At 49.8% G+C, this 20,640-nt stretch overlaps 1 protein-coding gene across 4 annotated transcripts in view; it reads left to right on the top strand.

The window, feature by feature from the left end:
- The window catches only part of prkcz (protein kinase C, zeta), a 121,117-nt gene that overhangs the window by 91,747 nt on the left and 8,730 nt on the right, over positions 1-20,640 (top strand). For all 4 annotated transcript variants that reach the window (XM_018736585.2, XM_018736586.2, XM_018736589.2 and 1 more), the window contains 8 exons: positions 228-416; positions 4,836-4,933; positions 5,649-5,735; positions 8,113-8,248; positions 8,414-8,501; positions 9,058-9,177; positions 11,189-11,268; positions 12,667-12,756. In XM_018736585.2, coding sequence (XP_018592101.1) covers positions 228-416; positions 4,836-4,933; positions 5,649-5,735; positions 8,113-8,248; positions 8,414-8,501; positions 9,058-9,177; positions 11,189-11,268; positions 12,667-12,756 — 888 coding nt within the window. The remainder of the gene's footprint in view (positions 1-227; positions 417-4,835; positions 4,934-5,648; positions 5,736-8,112; positions 8,249-8,413; positions 8,502-9,057; positions 9,178-11,188; positions 11,269-12,666; positions 12,757-20,640) is intronic.

Raw genomic sequence — 20,640 nt, 5'->3', positions numbered from 1 at the left:
TCAGTTGGACATATGTGGTGCATACATGATGGGTCCACCTTAGGTTGTGGACATTTGGACACGCTGACACAGTAAAAATGTCTGTTAAGTACTGTAAATCAATGTAAATCCGAGCAACTGCGGCTCCACCAGTTGATTCCTAGGACTCTCCTCGGTGTGTAGTCGGACTTTGCTGGGACCGTACTGGGGCACTGACTGCTCCTTTCTCCTTGTCTCGGGCCCTTCAGGACCTCAAGACAGTGGTGGACGGCTTGGACGGGATCAAGATCTCCCAGGGCCTGGGGCTGGGCGACTTCGACCTGATCCGGGTCATCGGGCGCGGCAGCTACGCGAAGGTGCTCCTGGTGCGACTGAAGAAGAACGACCAGATCTACGCCATGAAGGTGGTGAAGAAGGAGCTGGTGCACGACGATGAGGTGAGGGGGCGGTGCCATTGCGAGGGGGGAGGATGCTGGTGAAGACCACGGGACAGCACTACGTGCGTGTGTGTGCGTGCGCGTCTTGGAGCAATTGTGCCTGCAGGAAATCTCAGAGGGAGCCACTAGATGGCGCGCTGGGAAAGGGAATCGCTCCTTGAGTCACGGTCCGGTTAGAAAGTCTCCTTGAATCCAATGAAATCAGAGAACGACAGAACAGGTAAACTGTGGTTTCACCTCACTCTCCACCTCAATGTGTCTTTGCTCCTTTTAAATACACGTCTTCGTGTTAATGAACGCTCATTGTTCAGGTATTAATGGAAGAGGAACAAAGGACAAACTGACATAAATTTAGACACAATGTATCCGCTGATGTCATTGATCTAGAAGCGCTGATTTAGTTCACTCAACACAGGTGTGTTTACAGGTGTGTTTAGTTTATTCTCTGTTTGTTCCGATGTCTCAGAGGCCCTTTCAGGAGAATGCCATTTGTGTTTTTCCCCATTTACCCTGGTCCTGGAGAACTTACCGCGGTGTTGGGACAGAAATACAGAGACTGAGCTGCTGGAGTTGAGCCACACAGCCACAGTGAACCGGTGATGCTGACCGGGGCGGTTGCCTAGAGGTCATGATCCATAACGTTGTGGTGCGGCATCATGGCGTCAACAGTCTCCGAGCGGGGGCTGGTTAGTGTAACACAGCGCCAGTGAGTGATTTGGAGGACTAGTGAGTGAGTTGGAGAACTAGCGAACGAGCAATAGGACTAGTGATTGAGCGGGAAGACTATTTAGCGTGTCAGAGGACTAGTGAGTGAGTAGGAGGACTAGTGAGTTAGGGAGAAGACTAGTAAGCATACAGGAGGACTAATGTGTTAGAGGACTAGTGAGTTAGGGAGAGGACTAGTGAGTGAGTTAGAGGACTACTTAGTGTGTCAGAGAACTTGTGGGCAATTCTGAGAACTAGTTAGTGAGTTAGACTAGTATTTAGTGCACTAGAGGACTAGTGAGTACCCCAGAGGATAAGTGAGTAAGCGGAAGGATGAGTGAGCGATGACTAACGGGGACTAGTGAGCCAGGCGACTAGTGGACAGCGGGTTGTAAGGTCACTCTCCCTCCGCTGACCAGGCCATTAAGAGCAGCGCACTCGTGCAGCCGGCGCAGTGAGGGGGGCCATGAGAAGTCCTCCTTGACCGTAGGGTGCAACGGGGGCAACGGACGCCTCCTTCCCGCTGGCCCCTCGGCTGTGGACGGGGGAGGACAGCGGAGGACGCCGAAGGCGGGATGCTGAGACGGCGCAAACACGGAGCCCATTGTTTGAGCTTCTCTTCCGTTCCGTCTTTTTCTGGACCTGCCACGATGACGGATTGCGTCCAGCGGCCCCGCGCTCCCCGAGTCACGCCGAGGAAGGAGGCCCTTCCCATTGTGTGGCGGACCTCTCCTCTGTGGACCCGCGCTCGTTCTCTCGCGCCCGTGCCGCCGGTCCTTCATAAATCCTCGCTCCGGGGCTCTTCTGACATTCTGCTAAATTTGGATATGGATTAAGCCCCCCCTCCTTCCGTCCCGCGTATTGTTCCCAGGGCGTGGACCGCCGGTCCAGATGTAGGGAGCACTCCTTACCTTCAGGGAGTGTTTAAAAAAAAAAAAGAAAAAAAAACCACACCGTAACTCTGTGTTTCAGATCTTTAGCTGGTTACTTACGATTACATAACCATTTACACAGCTGGGGACTGTTTGCTGGAGCAATTCAGTACAGCAGCAGGTGGGACTCGAACCTGGGTTCTTTGAGGGTTGGGCAGCAGCTTTAAATGCTTCGCTCCCCTGCTGCCTCATTATTTTAGACAGTAATGGACAAAGTTAATACTTGAGGTTCTAAATACCGAATTACACTTTTTGGATTGTTGAAGGGATTAGCCAGCAGGTGGCATAGTGGTTTGAGAGCCAGGGCTTTGCACTTAAAGGACTTAGGTTTGAATTCCACCTCCTGATATTGCTGCTGTAGAACCCTTGATCAAGGTACTTACCCTGAATTGCTACGGTAAAAATACTCAGCTGTGTTAATATAAAAAAAAAATCATTGGAAGTAGCTTTCGGAAAACATGTTGGCTACACAGATTATTATTATTAATATTATTATTATTACGTAACAACTTCAGAAAGTAGTTAAGGTAAGTCAGCGAGCACCCCACACTGACCAGAGTTGGAACATGTGCGGTTCACATCTCCTGCACATCTGTTTCTAGAGGCGCTACAGGTGAGGAGTCGCCGGATTCGCAGTTACGTAACGACCACGTTGACAAGAAGTTAAAATAGTTTTGATTTTCCTGCGAGTCAATTCATCAACACGGTTCATCCAGCACAGTTCGTTCCGGACGGATAATTGCCGGAAAGTGTTTTACGGGGCATCTGTCCCCAACTGGCCGACGTGAGATACGTTAGGGGGATCTTGTACGAAAAAGGGACGTGAGGCCTATCTACGACCGCAAGGCGCAATCAGGGAACGTAGACAGCTGGGGGCGCAGCGGTCACCGTGGTAATGCGTCCCCCCCGGCTCCAGGGCAGGAAATGAATCCAAACTGATTTATTGAGCTGGCCGACATTCTTGCGTGTCTGCCTGATGCTGGAACGCGCTCCCGAGCGGTCCGTATCTAGAGCACGCGGGACAGGGGCCAGGAGCTCCGTGTCGCCACGGGTCAAAGGTTACGTGGTAAAAAAGGACATTTCCGACGGTGGAGAAGAGAGCAGAAGCCGTTTGTCTTTTCCGCTCCGTTCTCTGTCTTGAGAGTCTTCTTGCCACCATTTATTGACCGTGTTTTGTTTTTCACGTGTTTTTGGTGCTTTTAAATACATTATTAAAATTTAATAATGTCTTTTCCCGCCGTAGGGAAATTGTTTCACATTGCGCTCATGTCACTTTGTGTTTCTTCTTTCCTCCTCCCACATTTCCTGAACCTGTTCTCAGAAGAGTAAGAAGAAGGTGCCTCGATGTTTTTAGTTTAGTTGAGATTAATCTGCGTGTGTGTGTGCGCGTGTGTGTGTGTGTTTGGCCTCTCCCCGTGTCCAGAGCAGGGTGCGCCACACTGTGAATGTCAGGACCCGTGTGCTGTGTAGCGCCTTGCGAGGCGTAGCGCTGTGCGAGTGAACGTTCTCCAGAGCGGTCGTTGATAGTGCAACACACTGGCTCCTCATACCGTTATACGGTCATACGGTCAAGTCACGTATCTCTAACCATACACACATCTCCCAGTCTGTTTATTTTTAAGTTTTTTTTTTTTTTTCCTTCATAGGACCATTTTTTAAAATTACCGTCTGTTGCAGAGCAACTGAGACCTGTAGTTACACGACCAGCCAATAGGTGTCAGTAAAACACACTCAATAGGACGGTGGGACCGCATTAATTACACCTACTTCCGCAGTGTTTACATTTACATTACATTTATTCATTTAGCTGATGCTTTTATCCAAAGCAACTTACAATGTTAAGGTACTTACAGCTGGGTAATTTTACTGGAGCAATTTTAGGGTAAGTACCTTGCTCAAGGGTGGCACAGCCGGAGGGGAGGCTCGAACCTAACCGCTATGATACCAGTTGTTTAAATTCATGTCTGGTGTTACTGTGTGACGGCGATGAGTAACTGAAACAAGTCACTGCACGTCTTTATGGGATGAATGTGTCCGCAGCTGGAACTGAGTAACAGTACCAGGCAACAATGTTATTATATTTAATTATGCTATTTGATATATAATAATATTCAGTCATTATTAGTCTTTAAAAAAATTAAGACGTCTTACAAAGATTTTTTAATCTGTCACAGATGTAGCCAAGACTTTTACAGAGTCAAACCAAATGAATTGAAGGACATCTTTATTAAACTTTTTATTGAGTGTGAGCAGAGGAGCCAATGTGTGCTTTTCGAACTCTGTGGAGCAGATGCAACACGATGACTTGTGATCCTCACTATATATGTCTGTATGTATGTAATATATATATAAATTATAAATTATACAGAAAAATGTTTAAAGCGTTATCTTGCAGCAGACTAGCAATACACACACGCACACAGACACACAGAGTCTATTTTCTCATCTCGCTTCCCCAATGATGAGACATAATTGCTGAATATTTTAAGATGTGTTTCCAGCAGTGTTAAGGAGCTGTTATGGTCATGGTTAACTCCCGGTCTTTCGGTACCCACTCGACATTGCCTAAGCAGGGGAAGTTTAACTCTGTCCACAGCTCCACGTTGATTCTTTCCTTTTGATGACATTGTCTGCCAGGCAGGTGAATTGGTCAGTAATAAGTAACACTGCTGGGGACTGTACCGCACGTGTGTGTGAGTGTGTGGTCAAGTCTTTCTATGTTCTTAGATATCGTACGCGATAGAGTTGACATGCGTGTCTTTTTCTTCGTGTTTCCGTGAAGGACATCGACTGGGTGCAGACGGAGAAGCACGTGTTCGAGCAGGCGTCCAGCAACCCCTTTCTGGTCGGCCTTCACTCCTGCTTCCAGACCGACAGTCGGTAAGTCGCCGGATCCCTTCGGCCGGCGGTTTCAGCTCCGAAGACCGTAACTGAACCGTCTTTTGTGCGGGGGGGGGGGCACATGTTGATGCAGATTTGAGCAGTGAATGTGTCGCAGTGCGTAGGATTAGTTCTGTGGAGATGTTTTCGGTGCCCCGCCCCTGGCAGACACACGTGGTAAATGCACACGCGTGTCATTGAGGCGGTAACAGAGGTCCCGTCCGCACACCCAACGAACCCAGGTTTGTTTGTTCGGTGTGCGGACGGGACCTTCGTTTCACCACCGTGCACCCTCTCGCACCTGCCGCGGTTTCCATGGAGACTGGAGAAGCTGATGTCGCGCAGGGGAGGCCAATGGAACACGGTTCGCCAGTTTCTCGTTCGCCATCCACACACAGTCCTCATCTAGGGTTTTTACAGAACGTGGGTTTTGTTACTGGGAGTGGACAGGCGAAGTAAAGCGCCACCCTGTGGACACCGGAGGAACTGTGAGTGCAGTCTGCACAGCGTTTACCACAGAAATACCTCGCACCACTCAGGCGTTGGGCTAACACTTTGTACTCAGGACTTGTGCTGAACAGACCATAGAAAACAGTTTATGACAAAATAAAGAAAATGAGGGAAAAAAATACTTCTTTTCAACAGGGATGAGATTGATACTGGATTGAGAATTAGAATTATTTGAAAAATGTGTATCGTGTTTTGGCTTTTTTAGGTTATTTCTGGTGATCGAGTACGTGAATGGCGGCGATCTGATGTTTCATATGCAGCGGCAGCGGAAACTTCCGGAAGAACACGCCCGGTAAGGCCCTTGGCAGCCGGAACGCAGCCCTTCAGAAAGGGTCCGCTGGCTCCAAACACCAGGAAACCCACACGAACACGGGATGAATACGCTAACTCTGCACACACCGAGCCGGGTCTGAACCCACGGGTTAGGAGCTGTGTCAATCGTGCTGCATGGCCAGCGTTGAATAATTTAAAATGACTTCATTGTCGAGGTACCGAGAAGCTGAGCTGCATTATGTGACCGCTAGGAAGCAACGTGACCGCCTTTCGCTGAGGTTTCAGCTGGTTCACTAATAACCAGCCTCGCATGAAGCACGCAGGCCAGGATGCGGCGTTACATGTGATTCAGCTCCATCCATCGCTAAGTGGTCCATCGGAAGCAAACAAAGCGGGTTGTCATGGAAACAAAACTATGCTCTAATTGTAGCACGTTACAGTTCTGTGTGTGTGGACACATTTAATGACAAGACATTTCAGACCATAGTGATCTCAATGGATTTTTAGGTGCCTGGTCTGTAACTGGACTATATTTTTGTAAACTTACATCCAAGTAATTGGATTTGGAGCACAAGGCTGGGGGGTACACCCTGGATGGGATGCCAGTCCATGGCAGGGTAGCCACACACACACACACACACAGACTGAGGGTAGATCGAATAAAATGTTCTTGTATTTCCAAACTTTTATGTTTAACTTTTTTTTTTTTTTTTTTTTACAAATAACACGGATTACTTTTGGAAACTGGGTGGTGAGTCGAACCGTTTATTCTCGCGTTCCTGAGTCCAAACATACACTTCAGGTTTCACGTGGTCACCAGAGCAGAGAAATATCGGCAAAGTTGTTAGGGACACGACGTTCGACGTCAGCGACGAGCGGCACGCGCGGGCGCAAACCGTGCGCGCGAGACGGTTCCCGCTGAGGCGAGTCACGTGTTCGGCCACGCGCTTCGCTGCGCGCGGGAGAAAAACGGCAGAGAAGGGCTGCCGCTCAGGGAGCTACTCCCCTCTGCGGCGCGCGCTCATCGATCTCGAGATGCGGCCCCGGGTTCTTGATGCTCGAGCGGGAAAAGGAGCGGCTTGCGTCTGTCGGACAGCAGCAGCGCTCGCGGGAAGCCGCTTCTGTCACCCGCGCACGCCCGGTAGCTACGATGGTATTTATATATTATTATATTATATTATTATATTTATTATATATAAATATTATATATTTATAGCTATTTCCCCAAATAGCCTGTGCGAGGACGTGCTGACCTGTGTGAGCAGCTCCGAGTCCGTGTATTTTCCCGAGCGCGTTCGGGGTACAGAGTGACACGGCCCGGCGGATGTGTCGTCGTGAAGCGCGCGAACGGCGCCAATCTTCCATTTGCGCGGTTCGGGGGGAGGAGGCGAAAAAAGGCGCGCTGCGGAGCAAGAAAGGGATTCGTCACGATTTGTTTCTTAGTTACGTTTCCTGGCACGTGAACAAAGCAAGCGCCGCGCGCTCAAAGCCGAAATACGGTCGAACAATCTCTCGATTCAGTCGCCGGTCGCGGTTGAAAAAGAAAAAGAAAAGGGGGGAAAAACAAGTTGCCGCGCGCTCGGCGATACCGGCCGTTTCAAACGGGCCGCAATAAACCCGGATTAAGCAGGGGGGGTAAAACTGGGGAGTGGCGCGAGCGCCACAACAACCCCCATCTGCATTCGAGGAATGGCGATTGCATATGTAAAGCAGCATGTTAATCACAGATAATGATCTCACATATTCATGAGCTTCTCGCGGAGGTCCCACAAGCCCTTTCAGGGAATAACAGTTGCGTTGACAAGAAGCCTGACTCACAAGGCCAGTGATGACATTTCTCGCTAACATATTAATACCTCTTTACATGTCTACACTGTTAGAATTTTTTAAATCAGGTGCCTCCATTGATATTGAAATGGTTTTTTTCTTTTTTTTGTTAGCCGTGTAATAGTGTAAAATGATCACATTCCTCGAGAAAGGTGATTTGAATAATAAAAGTGGCTGAATCTCAACATTCTAAATTGAAAAAGTTTCTAAACCATTGATGATGTAACTCTGAGCGAAGGATTTGGAAGATTTGCTCTTTCAAACCGAGGGACCGGGATTCAGTCATTAGACTCTCAATAGCACAAAAACACAGTAGTGCTTAAAAAGCTCTCCAGCCACACAACGGTACTAGTAATGGAATGTAGGAAAATGTAAAAGTAAATTCCGTCCACCCTCATTAACTCTTTGTCTTGTGCGGACTTGCGGTGGTCCAGAGCATATCCCAGAAGCCTTGGGTGCGAGGCAGGGAACAACCCAGCAGGGAACAACCCAGGACAGCCAGCAGTCCATCATAGGGCAATGAATTACATGGATTTTTTTTTTCTTCTTCTTCCTCTTTTTTAAAACAGATTTTATGCAGCTGAAATTTGTATTGCTCTGAACTTCCTCCATGAGAAAGGCATCATCTACAGAGACCTTAAACTGGACAATGTTCTCCTGGACCATGAGGGACATATCAAACTGACAGATTATGGGATGTGCAAGGTGCAGTCCTCTGTTTCTTGTGCTGCGCTTAAAAGCGCTTCCAGTATGTTCTGTTATTCTGGGTTTATGTACGTTCTTGGTAGACAAATTTAATAGATTGTGGAGACACCTTATCTGCAGTGTCTCAAAGATTTTTTTTTTTTTGCCTGTGTGTTTGTCTCCCAGGAAGGAATCAGACCTGGAGACACCACCAGTACTTTCTGTGGAACTCCTAACTATATTGCACCAGAGATCCTGCGTGGGGAGGACTACGGTAAGCGTGGAGGAAATCTGGGAGGAACAGGGTAGGATTTGGAGAGGAATGGTGCAGGAACTGAGACTAAAAGCATGAGGATACAGGGAACAAACTGAGAGGGACCACTGAAGGAACACAGAGAATTGTGAATTATGGGGAGCACAATGATGTTTTGTAATGAAGATATGGGGAGGAAAACTGTGAAAAAACAGTGAAGGTTTGGGGAAGAGAACCATGAAGGAACAGTGAAGACTGGGGCAAGAGGATGGTGAAGGTTTGTGGAAGAGAGCGGTGAAGGTTTGTGGAAGAGAGCAGTGAAGGTTTGGAGAAGAGAGCAGTGACGGTTTGGGGAAGAGAACCATGATGGAGCGGGGAAGAGAACCATGATGGAGCAGTGAAGGTTTGGGGAAGGAACAGTGAAAGAACGGTAAAGATTTGGGGAGGAAATCAGTGAAGGTTTGAGGAAGATAATAGTGAGAGAACAGTGAAAGGACAGTGGGGACATGGAGTGTGGAAAGTAAGTAGGAGGTGGTGACCCCACTGTGACCGCATGCCCATTTCCCAACCGCCTTAGGGTTCAGTGTGGACTGGTGGGCTTTAGGTGTCCTCATGTTCGAGATGATGGCCGGGCGGTCGCCATTCGACATCATCACAGACAATCCTGACATGAACACGGAGGAGTACCTTTTCCAAGGTGAGTCTCATTATCTCATCGTCCCTGTCAATGTGAAATTCAAACCACGTTGGTCTGAGGGATAGCTCTGCGCTGTCAACCCCCAGGCTGTCCCACCCTCCCTACCTCCGGTAGGAAAAAAGCCCCAGCATTCATTTGCAAGCAGTCGTGGGTCTTACTTTGTTCCGGGTGAATGGCGATCGCACGATTTCCATATGGATCACGGTGGAGAAGCGACAGCCTCGCTGCCAATAAATATGCATAAATGGCCTTAACGGGAACTCTTGAGCTCATGCAGCTTTCGGCATGAAGGTCCAGACATCATGTCATTACAAGGTCTCTACTGACACTGGTGACTCTGAGGCCTGTATATTGGCATGATCGGACAACCCACCGTGACAGGTGTTTCCGGAAACGTCTTTCCTCATGAGGGTAACTCGTTCCTGAAAAACCCTTTGTAAGGTGAATTCTCAGAATTGGAAGACATTATCGTCGTTAGTTTCGATGGCAAAACGTTATATGTGTTCCAGAGCTCCAAGATTGACGCTCATTTATGGTAAAATCGATCACGTGCCGTTGATACGGACACAATGAGTTCTACGGTTAATATTAGTTATCGTAACACGTCAGCACAGTTAGGGTAATCGCTACTCTAACGCTGTGTGGTCGTGAACCCACACAGTCTCACAGATATGACATACCCCGCCCTAAAACACTGAAACACACTTACAGATGATACTCTGTGTCAGTGTCTTAATTCAACCTTCAGTGCAGCAGTAGAGGCAGTAGAAATCAGCGAAAACAATGTAGATAAACTTGCACTCAGTGAACAAGCCGTCTTGGTTGGGATGGTCTCAGTAGGACCGTGATTACTGCGATTTTAGCAGGTGAGACTAACCAATGGGGGCTAAAGGCTGCGTAAAAGGAATTAGGACTGTTGAACGGTTCTCCTCCGTAAATTGAACTCTTGAACCCTGAATGGGCGTGTCTCGGGGCATGACTCTAGTTTACTATGACGTTTACGTTTATTCATTTAGCTGACACACACACACACACATTTCCAGAACCACTTGTCCCATACGGGGTCGCGGGGAACCGGAGCCCACCCGGTAACACAGGGCGTAAGGCCGGAGGGGGAGGGGACACACCCAGGACGGGACGCCAGTCCATCGCAAGGCACCCCAAGCGGGACTCGAACCCCAGACCCACCGGAGAGCAGGACTGTGGGCCAACCCACTGCGCCACAGCCCCCCATTCATTTAGCTGACAATTTTCTCCAATTTATTCAGCTGGGTAACTTTACCGGGGCAATTTAGGGTTAACTACAGCTGGAGGTGGGATTGGAACCTGCAACCTTTGGGTCTAAAGGCAGCAGAAGCTCTAACCACTATGCTACCAGCTATCTAGACTAGGTGTGTGACCCGAGCGCACCAGGTCTCGTAGGTTGGTGCCGGAACCCGTTCCCCAGGGCCGGCCCAGCTCTTTAGCGGCGGAACCGCGGAGCCGTCAGACTGCACACGGTAAACCGGGAGAGACAAATCCGTTTAAGTTGTCGTTGGCAGGAAGCATGACAAACACGGGCTGGCATTCGGGAGCTGGAACACGGCTCGGTACGCAGAGGGGCTCAAACGTAACAGGCTTTTAGTGCGGAACACGCTGCCTCGAGACACGCCGTTTCGCTGCGGCGATACGGCGACGCGCAGCCGTGACCTTTCCGTTTTTTCATTTCCTGGGCCGAGCGCCGGCCCCCCCGAGCGCTGGGCTGCGCGCATTCATCCCGCTCCAGTGAAAGAAGCTTCATTTGGAGTATGAAATGCTCTTGAACTTTCTTTGCATGGATTCAAGGCCTGCGTGTTTCGCTCGGAGAAATGAAACGTCCTTTTCTCTGACGCCGGCACCGCCGCCTCCGCCTTCCACCTCCCGCGTCCACACTGGGACTTTGGGTCCAGATGTAAGGAGCTGGTATTGTCCGTCTCCCAGTAACCGTTCCCCCTCCGCCTCTTTCTCTCTCTCTCTTTCTCCTCCACCCCAGTTATTCTTGAGAAGCCCATTCGGATTCCAAGGTCTCTGTCGGTGAAGGCGGCCAGCGTACTGAAGGGTTTCTTGAACAAGGTAAGAGCGCGCCCGTCCTCGGAAGCCGTGTAATCCCCCGTCTTGAGCTCCTCCGCTCTAAGCCTTCAGCGAGGCGAACGGCGGCGGAGGCATTCCTCCGATGGACGCGGAACGTGCAGTCCGTCCCGGCTGACAGCAGACAACCCGATGAGCGCAAGAGTTCGCTCTCCGTTCCGTCAAATTAGTAGGGGCAGTGAAAACACGGTACATGCTGTTCTCCACCGCTGGGTGGTATGCAGTGTATGTGAGACCGTCGGAGAGCTGAAGAACAAGGGGTCTTTTTTTTTTTTTTTTTTAATGGGGGGGGAAAAAATAAGGTCCAAAACTGAAGCACGGAACAGCAATCCAGCAAAGTCGTTATAACGTGTTCAGATTTCTCGGTGCAGTGAAACGTACAGTTTGAGCTGGAGATCTGAAAAAATAAACATCTTCACTGGCCTCCGCACACCTTCTCCTGAAGTTTGAAAAGACTGGGATGAAATTCCAAACCCGAATCGCACTGCAGTGTGTACGTTTGTTTGCATCTTAGTCAGACACTATTATACTAAGAAAAAAGAAAAAACATCCCATGATGCATTAGTGTCCCCCCCATGTCCCTGTGTGAGACGCCCTCTCGCTGGTGCCAGTACTCCGCAGTGTGTATCTGTGCTTCTTCCCAGGCACTGCTGCGTTCGCTGTGTTTGCACACATACCGGTATGATCTGTGAAGTTGTCGCAGTGTGACACGTGTGTCCTTGAAGAAAGCGCCCCACCCCCCGGGCTCTAGAGCGAGGCCTAGAAACATGCAGAGACAGGAGAGCAGCTACGTGTCCTAGGACACCTCTGAATGCATTTACATGTCGTTTCCCCCTCATTAAATTTACATTTATTTATTTATCAAACACTTTTCTCCAAAGCGACTTCCAGTGAACTCTGTGTAGTGTCATCAGCCCACACACCTTATTCGCTGCAGTGACTTACACTGCTAGATACATTACTTACACTGGGTCACTCATCCATGCATCAGTGGAACACACATACACTCTCTCTGTCGCTCACATACTAAGGGGGAACCTAAACAGCATGTCTTTGGACTGTGGGAGGAAACCAGAGCACCCGGAGGAAACCCACGCAGACACGGGGAGAACATGCAAACTCCACACAGACTGAGCAGGGATCGAACCCACATCCACTAACACCACCCAGGCGCTGAGAGAGAGCAGCACTACTCGCTGTGCCACCTTGCCACCTGGTACTTGAGGCCGGTACTTTAATTTTGCCGCCTGGTAGCAGTAGACGCTAAGGAACGAGGGGGTGTCTTTCCGTGTCACTGTTGTACAGAACACACCTGTCGTGGATTCGATTCCGTCCAACAGAAGGGTTTCCTTCCACTCTTCCTTCCTCTGGGTGTTTCTACAGGACCCCAAGGAGCGTCTCGGCTGCCAGGTGCACACCGGATTCACAGACATCAAGTCCCACACGTTCTTCCGCAGCATAGACTGGGAGCAGGTGAGTGCGTCCCCCGGAGGCCCCAGCGGTGCATGACATGCTGTGCCATGCCCAAGGGCTGGTGCTTCCTGTCCTGGAATGTGATCTGATTTTTGCGCTCTGGGGTAAAGAGTAAAACCATGGAAGAATCCAGGCGTGTAAGTGGACTAGTGTAAAACTGCAACATGTAATCACTTTGGATAAAAGTGTGTTCTATGAATACTGGTAATAATAACAACAATAATGTAAATATCTGTTAAAAAAAAATGAATGATTCATTTATTCTAAATGAATAAATAATAGTAATATTGTAAGTGTGAACCTGTTTAAAAATGGCCTTTTAGTGAAAGATTCAGCTAAGCACGGTAATAACAATAAGCAAAGGCCTTGTGTTCATGGTAACGGTGAAGTCATGCTTGTGGTACGTAGGAGGCGTACTGCGTTCGCACATGTAATCTGTGTGGTCCGCTCTCGTTCCCGGGTCCCTGGAGGTGTGGCTGATTGGCACTAATGGGTTTCATTAGGCTTTGGGAGGACCCGTGGAACCGTTTTCGGAGCAGCGTTCCTAATGGCGCCCCTTCCTGCCCAAGTGTGACATAAGCCGTGGGCCGGAGCTCATTAGACACCGGGAAGCGCTTGCGTCCCGAGGCCCCGTGGCTTCGGCGGCACCGCGGAACACGCCGGCTAGACAAGTCCTGATTGGAGTTAATGACGACGATAAGCAGCTGGAGTGATTGGTGTGTGTCTGAGACATGGATCTGTCCCAGGAAACACTCCGGAAAGCGTGGACAATCCGGCAGCCGCCGGGAGCTGGAAGTGGTTAAGGCACCACGTTCAGGTCACACAATTCTGATTGCCTCTGTTAGCTTATTTATATCATTTCTACCAGGTGGCAACACAAAACTAAGGGAAAAAAGTGTGTATGCTTAAAATGGAAAAACTTAATGTAAAGCTGAATAGTCATGATTGTTCATGCATACATCATATTTGCAGTGTTTCTGTATCCTGGAAATGTTTTTTAAAAAAAAAAAAAACCAAAACTGTGTTAGTGCGGGTGTGACTACAATAACAGCTTATAATGAAAAATGGGAATTATTGCTGGAATATACAGACTGCATTGTGTGTGTTTATGGAGCAAGACTAATGTTTTATTAGCTGCATTTCTTTCATTTGTACTTCCATATATGAGCGTTGACCTCGCCAAGATTGGGGGCATGGAGAGTGACCCACGGCGCAGTGAATCACACAGGACGTGTGCGCGCGTTTCTTGCCGCGCACCTTTCAAGGGAACGTCTGAAAGCCCATGGTGGTCTCCATGGTCTCTATTATAACCATAATCAAGTTTTTTTTTTTTTTTTTTTTTTGCTTTCTTTTTCACCTTCGCACCTCACCAGGTTTAATGGGGCTGTTGTGCATTTGCCCTGCATTCCTGTTGCCATGGCGACGCCTAGTCACAAACAAACTTTGCGTGAACTTGCGCCGTACTCTTCTGTTTGGGGAAAACGGGCCCAAAGTTTGCACGCTGACAGCACACCCTGTGTGGCTTCCTCTGGCCGAAAAAAATCGGGAGTGGGGGACGACTGTTTGCATAAGCGACGTTCATGTGTGGTTCACCGTGGTTTAAGGTACAGAAAACCCCGTGTGCGGTTCACTGGCCTCTCCTTCTGAGCAGCTCCTTTGTGGGCGTTATCGATTGCGCTGCAGCCGTTCTACGTACTTTGGCACTTTGAAGGTGTATTAACAAACGCTCACGTTCCTGGCACTATAAACACTTGAACGATTAATATTAATTATTAATTTCACGCGCACTTTTATTCAAGGCAGAACTGCAGTTTGAGGTTTGTGCACTAAGCTACTTACTGTTATTTACATTAATGTAGCATGGTAATTTTTAGTGTATCAAGTACCTTGCTCGAGGGTACTACGATGGGATTCGAACCCAAGCCCTTGTGATTGCAAGGTTACTGTAACCACTGCGCCACCTGCTGCTCTTCCTATCCAGTGAACAAGCGGCTGACATCACTCGCTTGTTAATTTGAAACACACACACACACACACATTTTCTGAACCGCTTGTCCCATACAGGGTCGCGGGGAACCGGAGCCTACCCGGTGACACAGGGCGTAAGGCCGGAGGGGGAGGGGACACACCCAGGACGGGACGCCATACAGATTTCGCCCCAACGCTGGGTTACGGTACGAGGATGAGCGAGCTGTGGACCAGCTGGAGGTGTGTGGAGACCGGAAGGCAGTAGCTCCCAAGGTTGATCTGGGAGTCGGGAGCTGAAGGCAGACCAGAAATCAGTGTCGCCTCACAGTAAATCCACGGTAAACCTACAGCCGTCCTATGCTGGGACCCACCTTGCGTCTTTTTTTCATTCCCTTGCCTTTTGGCAGCGACGTTCCAAGCCTTCTCCGCACACAATGTGGGTCGGTGCCCCTTGCTCTTCCGGAAGGATCCCGGCGCCTCCGGCTTCAAACGAAAGCATAATCAGTAATCGGTGTGTTTGATTGGTCCGTGTAAATAATGTATTCGAGTAATGCGTTCTGCGGAAGTTCCTCTCGCCGCTGTGGTCATGCTAATGAAGCGTTGGTCATCACCAGGCCTGTCCCCCCCCAGCCCCCACTTTGGCTATAAAGACATATTAACGAGATATTAATGAATTAAACATTTGTGGACCGATGCGAACAGAGCGCGCTCCTCCCCTCTGTAGCGTCGCCAGGGATGAAAGGGAATTCCTAATGATTCGGGTTCGTTTTGGGGAGAGGGGGTGCCGTGGCTCTGATGCATACTGGCGTTCGCACGCAACATGAAAGAGCAACCTGCTGGGGAGTTTTAACCATGTGCAGTTGCGGGGTAAGTGGCCATAACTCACACCTGTATGCAGTAGGGGACACAGTGGCTAGACCTTTGGACTTGATTGACTCGGGTTCAAATCACTCCTACTGCTCTAGTATCCTTGATCGAGGTGCTCACCCTGAATTGATACGGTACAAATTACCCTCCTGTTTAAATGGGTAAATTAGCATAGCTCAAAGCTCTAAGGTGCTTTATAGAAAAGCTGAACAAATAAATAGTTAAACAAACAATGAATTTAGTTTGTAGGTATGATAGAAGCTGCTGGGTTCGGAGCCCAAGGACATGGTGCAAGGCCGAGCTTGGCTGTGTATGCTGGGACGTGGCCTGCGGTAAGGTGTGACGGAATGGCTGCGAGGGTGCGAATATCTGTAGGTGGCAACCCCCTCCCAGACCTGTGATCTCCATCAGCAGTTAAGGTACTGCTGATGAATGTGGATCTCTAAAGGCTTCCGTCCACTACTGAGGTGAAGCTGGGTTCAGTGTGTTGTGTTTTTGTCCTGGGATGTTACACAACTACTGTTCACCGCGGTGCCGCAGCGCCCAGGATGAGCACCGATGTTCAAGATGAGTGAGCACATTTCGCACCCATCGCCCAGAATCCCCTGGGTATAACTCAAGAAATGTCAGTAAGCAAGCAGCACAGCAGTAGCATTGCCTTTAACATGAAGCATCTGGGTTCAAATCCCACCTCATTCTGTAGTACTCTTGAGCAGGGTACTTGCCAGGTTGATACAGTAAAAATTACCCAGGTATATCAATGGCTAGTTCACCGAGTAGCTTAATGTACAAATCTGACATTGTCAGTCTCCTTGGAGAGCGGAGCTGCTGTTGTACCTTTGAATGGGACATTCGTACTTTGTTTTAATATAACTAGTTATATAAAAGGTGTCGAATCCTACCATGGATGAGTGTTAATCAGATGAACGATGTCATAAAAGGTCTGCAGAGAAGGTCAGACGTGAGCATGCGACTGGGGGCGGGGGGGTGCAGTATGTAGCTGAAGCCCCACCCCCACACCAAGCTGTCAGTCATTGGTGATCTGCCAATCGCAGCCAACCTGTCGAATATGGCTCCTGCGTGTCGTACCTTTCAGTTTAAATTAATTTAATAATAATTTGTAGAAGAGCAGCCAGGACTCTACGTTTGTACAACATGGTAAACGAAGATCATGGATATTCACTAATATTGTGTGAAGAAGCAGCAACACCGGTCTGTCGGTTATAAACCTACGTGTGTATACGCCACTCAGGGATGCTCAGCCGCCTGCGTGTCCCAGAGTGCAGCGGCGTTAGGGTTGGGTGCAGTACAGTAAACTTCCTGCGGTCGCTGACCTTTTGATCTACGAATAAGTACAAAGATGTGGAGAACGTGCGGAATACACACAGACTGAGCCAACTTCGAAGCCATGTCCGAATCCACTTCGCGGGTGCTGCGAGGCACCAGTTCTTCCTGCTGAGCCACTGTGCTGCCCCACAGTCCTCTCTCTGTCTCTCTCTCTCTTTCTCTCTCTCTCTCTCTCACACACACACTCACACACACACACACACACACGGTCAGCTCAAGGTGACAGTCCCAGTGATGTCCCTGTCTGCGACACACCTCCGGTGTCCAGCCTCACCCCCGCAGACACGCGGCGGACACGTGTGACGCGGGGACAGGTGTTGTTGCCGGGCCCCTGCTGAGAGTCCCCGCGGCGATGGGCTGGACTGCGATCATGGACGCCGTAACGGACGCTGGCAGGAGCCCCGGTGGCGCCGCTGCCGACGCAGACGTGTCTAACCAGCCCACCATATGTAGGAGAGCCGCTCACTTCTGCGGCAGGTGTTCCAGAACATTCCTCCTTTGGCCTCGTGCGCTACAGACGAGGACAACGCGACCGCAGGCGTCGTAACCGTGTGCCAGGGCTGCGCGAGTGCCACTAGCTAGGTTAGTGCTCCCTGATATCCCGCACCGATGTCCTGGCTGTCGTGCTGCCTCGTACCTGAGACACGACTGCGGGCGGCGGTTCGGTTCCGGGCCATCGGAGCAGGCGGTAGAGGAGGCCATCGTTGACGCAGCAGTGAGCTACGTTGCCGTCGCACGACGTTGTGCCTTTAAGGCCTTTTGCCAGAGAGAGAGAACGGCGGCGTGGGCGTGCGGGGAACATTTGTGTGTCATCCGTGTCCTCTGTCGCCTTCTCAGCGCGCCTCTGACTGCTTTCGAAAGTCCTCCTACGGGTGTCGTATTTCCAGCTTTGGCCCATGAAGACGCAGCTAGTGTGAGTGCTGACGCCGAGGAGCGCGGTCGCCAGTTCGAATCCCAGCAGTCTCCTGCACTTTAGCGGAGGGAAAGTTGTTGAGTCATGTCCAGCTGATGTCTGCTGTCGGCGACCATGTATATGGAGTCCTTCCGGAATGTTCTGTCCTCCGCTGGTGTCCTTAGCTTTGAAATGTATGTCGTGTCTGAGACACATACAACTTACGAACACCCCGATGTACGATGACGGTTAGGGTTATTTTTAGGGTTATTAGTAGCTCATTCGATCCTTTCTAAGTCCCGGCATTTGGTCATAACGTCTAACGCCGACCGCTCCATCTGCTGCACTGTAACATCGGCTGATGCAAGGAGCCATACCCGTTCCTCTTTGGGTCTCAGTCAGCGTTTGCATGTCTAACAGTGATTGTGCTACAAAACCCAGTGGATTTAAAAGTTGAAGTGACAACAATAGTGTTGTGTGAATATATTATAATATAGTACTATTATAATATTAGTTTTCTCTTAGCATGAGTAATGTGTGAAAAAATTGAACAAAAGCCGGTTACACGACATAGCATTCCTCAATGTTAATCTCTCTCACACACACACGCAAACACACACAATGTCCGAAACTGCTTGTCCTGAGCGGGGCGGCGGCGAGCCGGAGCCTAACCCGGCAACACGGTGCAAGGCTGGAGGGGGAGGAGACGCACCCAGGACGGGATGCCAGTCCATCGCAAAGCACCCTAAGCAGGACTCGAACCCCAGACCCAGCACAGAACAGACCGCGGCCAAACCTGCTGCACCCCAATGCCCTGAATGTTAACTGTTTATATAATTCATACTGGGAAGTGGTGGGATTGTTGGAAAAGTCTTGTTTTTGGAGTTCCATCTAGTCCATGCTGAATGTTGATCGCATCTATCTGCTTGCCGCCCATCCTCTTCTCCCGTTTCCTCCATTGTGCCCCCAGCATCACCGTCTTCTCGAGGGGATCTGATCTTGTCGTGGTGATACCCAGGGAAAGTGTCGACCTGTATGAAGTCGTTCTGGAAGTGGAGCAGAAATAAAAAACGCTAATAAGGTTTGACTGTGGATGCTCTTGTACCCCGGTGGCTCCCAGCTTGTCCGGTGATGAACGAGCTTTCATGTGCCGCCCCTGCCCGTTCCTCTCGAGTAGGTGTTCTCTGAAAGCCCGTCCCTGCCGGCTGCAGTTTTGATCGCGGGTGGTGAGTCAGGGCCCCACGAGTGCCAGCTGCCTTTGATGGCTGCCGCGCCGAGGAAGGCACGGCGAGCCGCGGCTCTTTGCACCTGCTCTGTGCGTCACAAATATTCGAGACGAGCACTTTCCGTTAGTCACCTCCAGCAGCCCGCGCTCTGCTCGCCGCTTTCTCATCTCGCTTGGCTAATTGTCGCTGAGGCAGCAGGCACACCGGGAATCGGTGCCACGTAAGAGCTCGCTCTCGTAGCTTGGAGCTCGTGATGCTTGGGTCAAAGTGTCGGATCAACCCTTGAGACGGAGTCTCGAAGGCCAAGCCGTTTCCATCCACCGGCTTTGACAGTATTCACTTGATCACCCTACAAGTGCCCCCTGCGGGCGGGTAGGTCAGATTGCTTGTGTTTCCCGGTTGACGAGATGCCACATGCTTCACCTTTTGGCCGGTGAGGTGAAACCTGGGCGCAGCGGTGTTGCGTCTGCTGTGGGGGTTGGGGGGTTCAGGTGTCACGGTGCTGACCTGAAGAGCATTTCTCATGCTTGTGACGTGCTTTCTCACTCACATGGCTCCGATGGAATATGAACAATATAGCAGGCCTCCTGCTCGCCTTGTGAATCGTGGCTCTCTGATAAGAAAGTGAGTGGGGGGGTTTGATTTGAGGGCATCGTGAATACAGCATGGAGCGGTAGTCTGAAGCACTTTCATACCACTCCTCCCTCCCCCCTCACTCCCTCAATGTTGGCAATATGCCCTTGTAGCTGGTCTCCAGCGAGTGGCATGTGGGATATTGCCCCCCCCCACGTCATCTCTGCTCTCAAGGCATCGTCCCTGAGCTCATTGTAGGTGGACAGTGAAGCTGGAGCTATGTATCCTGCCAATCACTGCCAAGGGACAAGGCAACACAAAGCCCTCGTTATCTTTGAAGCCCTGCTGTAGACCGCATGTAAAAATGGATGACGAATACAGTAAATCACCACCTGTAATACAGTTTATAGGAGCTCTGTAAATTAAATATATATGATCCATAAATATGTTCTCCAAAATGGAAAACTAAGGCTTCTCATTTGCATATTCATTGTTATTATTGTTGCCTCTGGTAGCAATAACAGTTCTGAACTTTCGAAGGTTTGACTGTATGGGATTTTCACGTTTTGCTTAATTTCATGCAGAGCTGTTCCTGCTCTGCCAAGTTGGATGGCGAGAATTGGATGGCAATTTTCAGGTCATGCCACAGGATTTCGGTGGGATTTGAGACACAGCATTGGCTCGGCCATTCAGCAGTACCACCTGGTTTGTTGTTGAGTTGTGCCTTTGTACTTTGTATGTTTGTCCTCTCAATAAATATAGTTTTCTTCTGACTGAAATGGGATCTCTTTGTGGCTTTTCCGGTATTTGGTTTCATTCATCGTGCCCTGTATGGCAGCAAGCTTCACCACCCCATAGCATGATGCTGCCGCCACCATGCTTGACAGTCACAGTGGGGTTATTCTGGTGATTGGCCGTGTTTGGTTTCTTCCAAACATAGCGCTTTTCTTTAAGGCCAAAGAGCTCAACTTTAGCCTCATCAGACCACAAAATCTTCATCCAGAAGGGCTC

This window comes from Scleropages formosus, chromosome 2, assembly GCF_900964775.1.
Source record: "Scleropages formosus chromosome 2, fSclFor1.1, whole genome shotgun sequence".
NCBI lineage: Eukaryota > Metazoa > Chordata > Actinopteri > Osteoglossiformes > Osteoglossidae > Scleropages > Scleropages formosus.
Note: the sequence above shows the minus strand (reverse complement) of the source record. Positions and strands in the feature narration are given on the sequence as shown.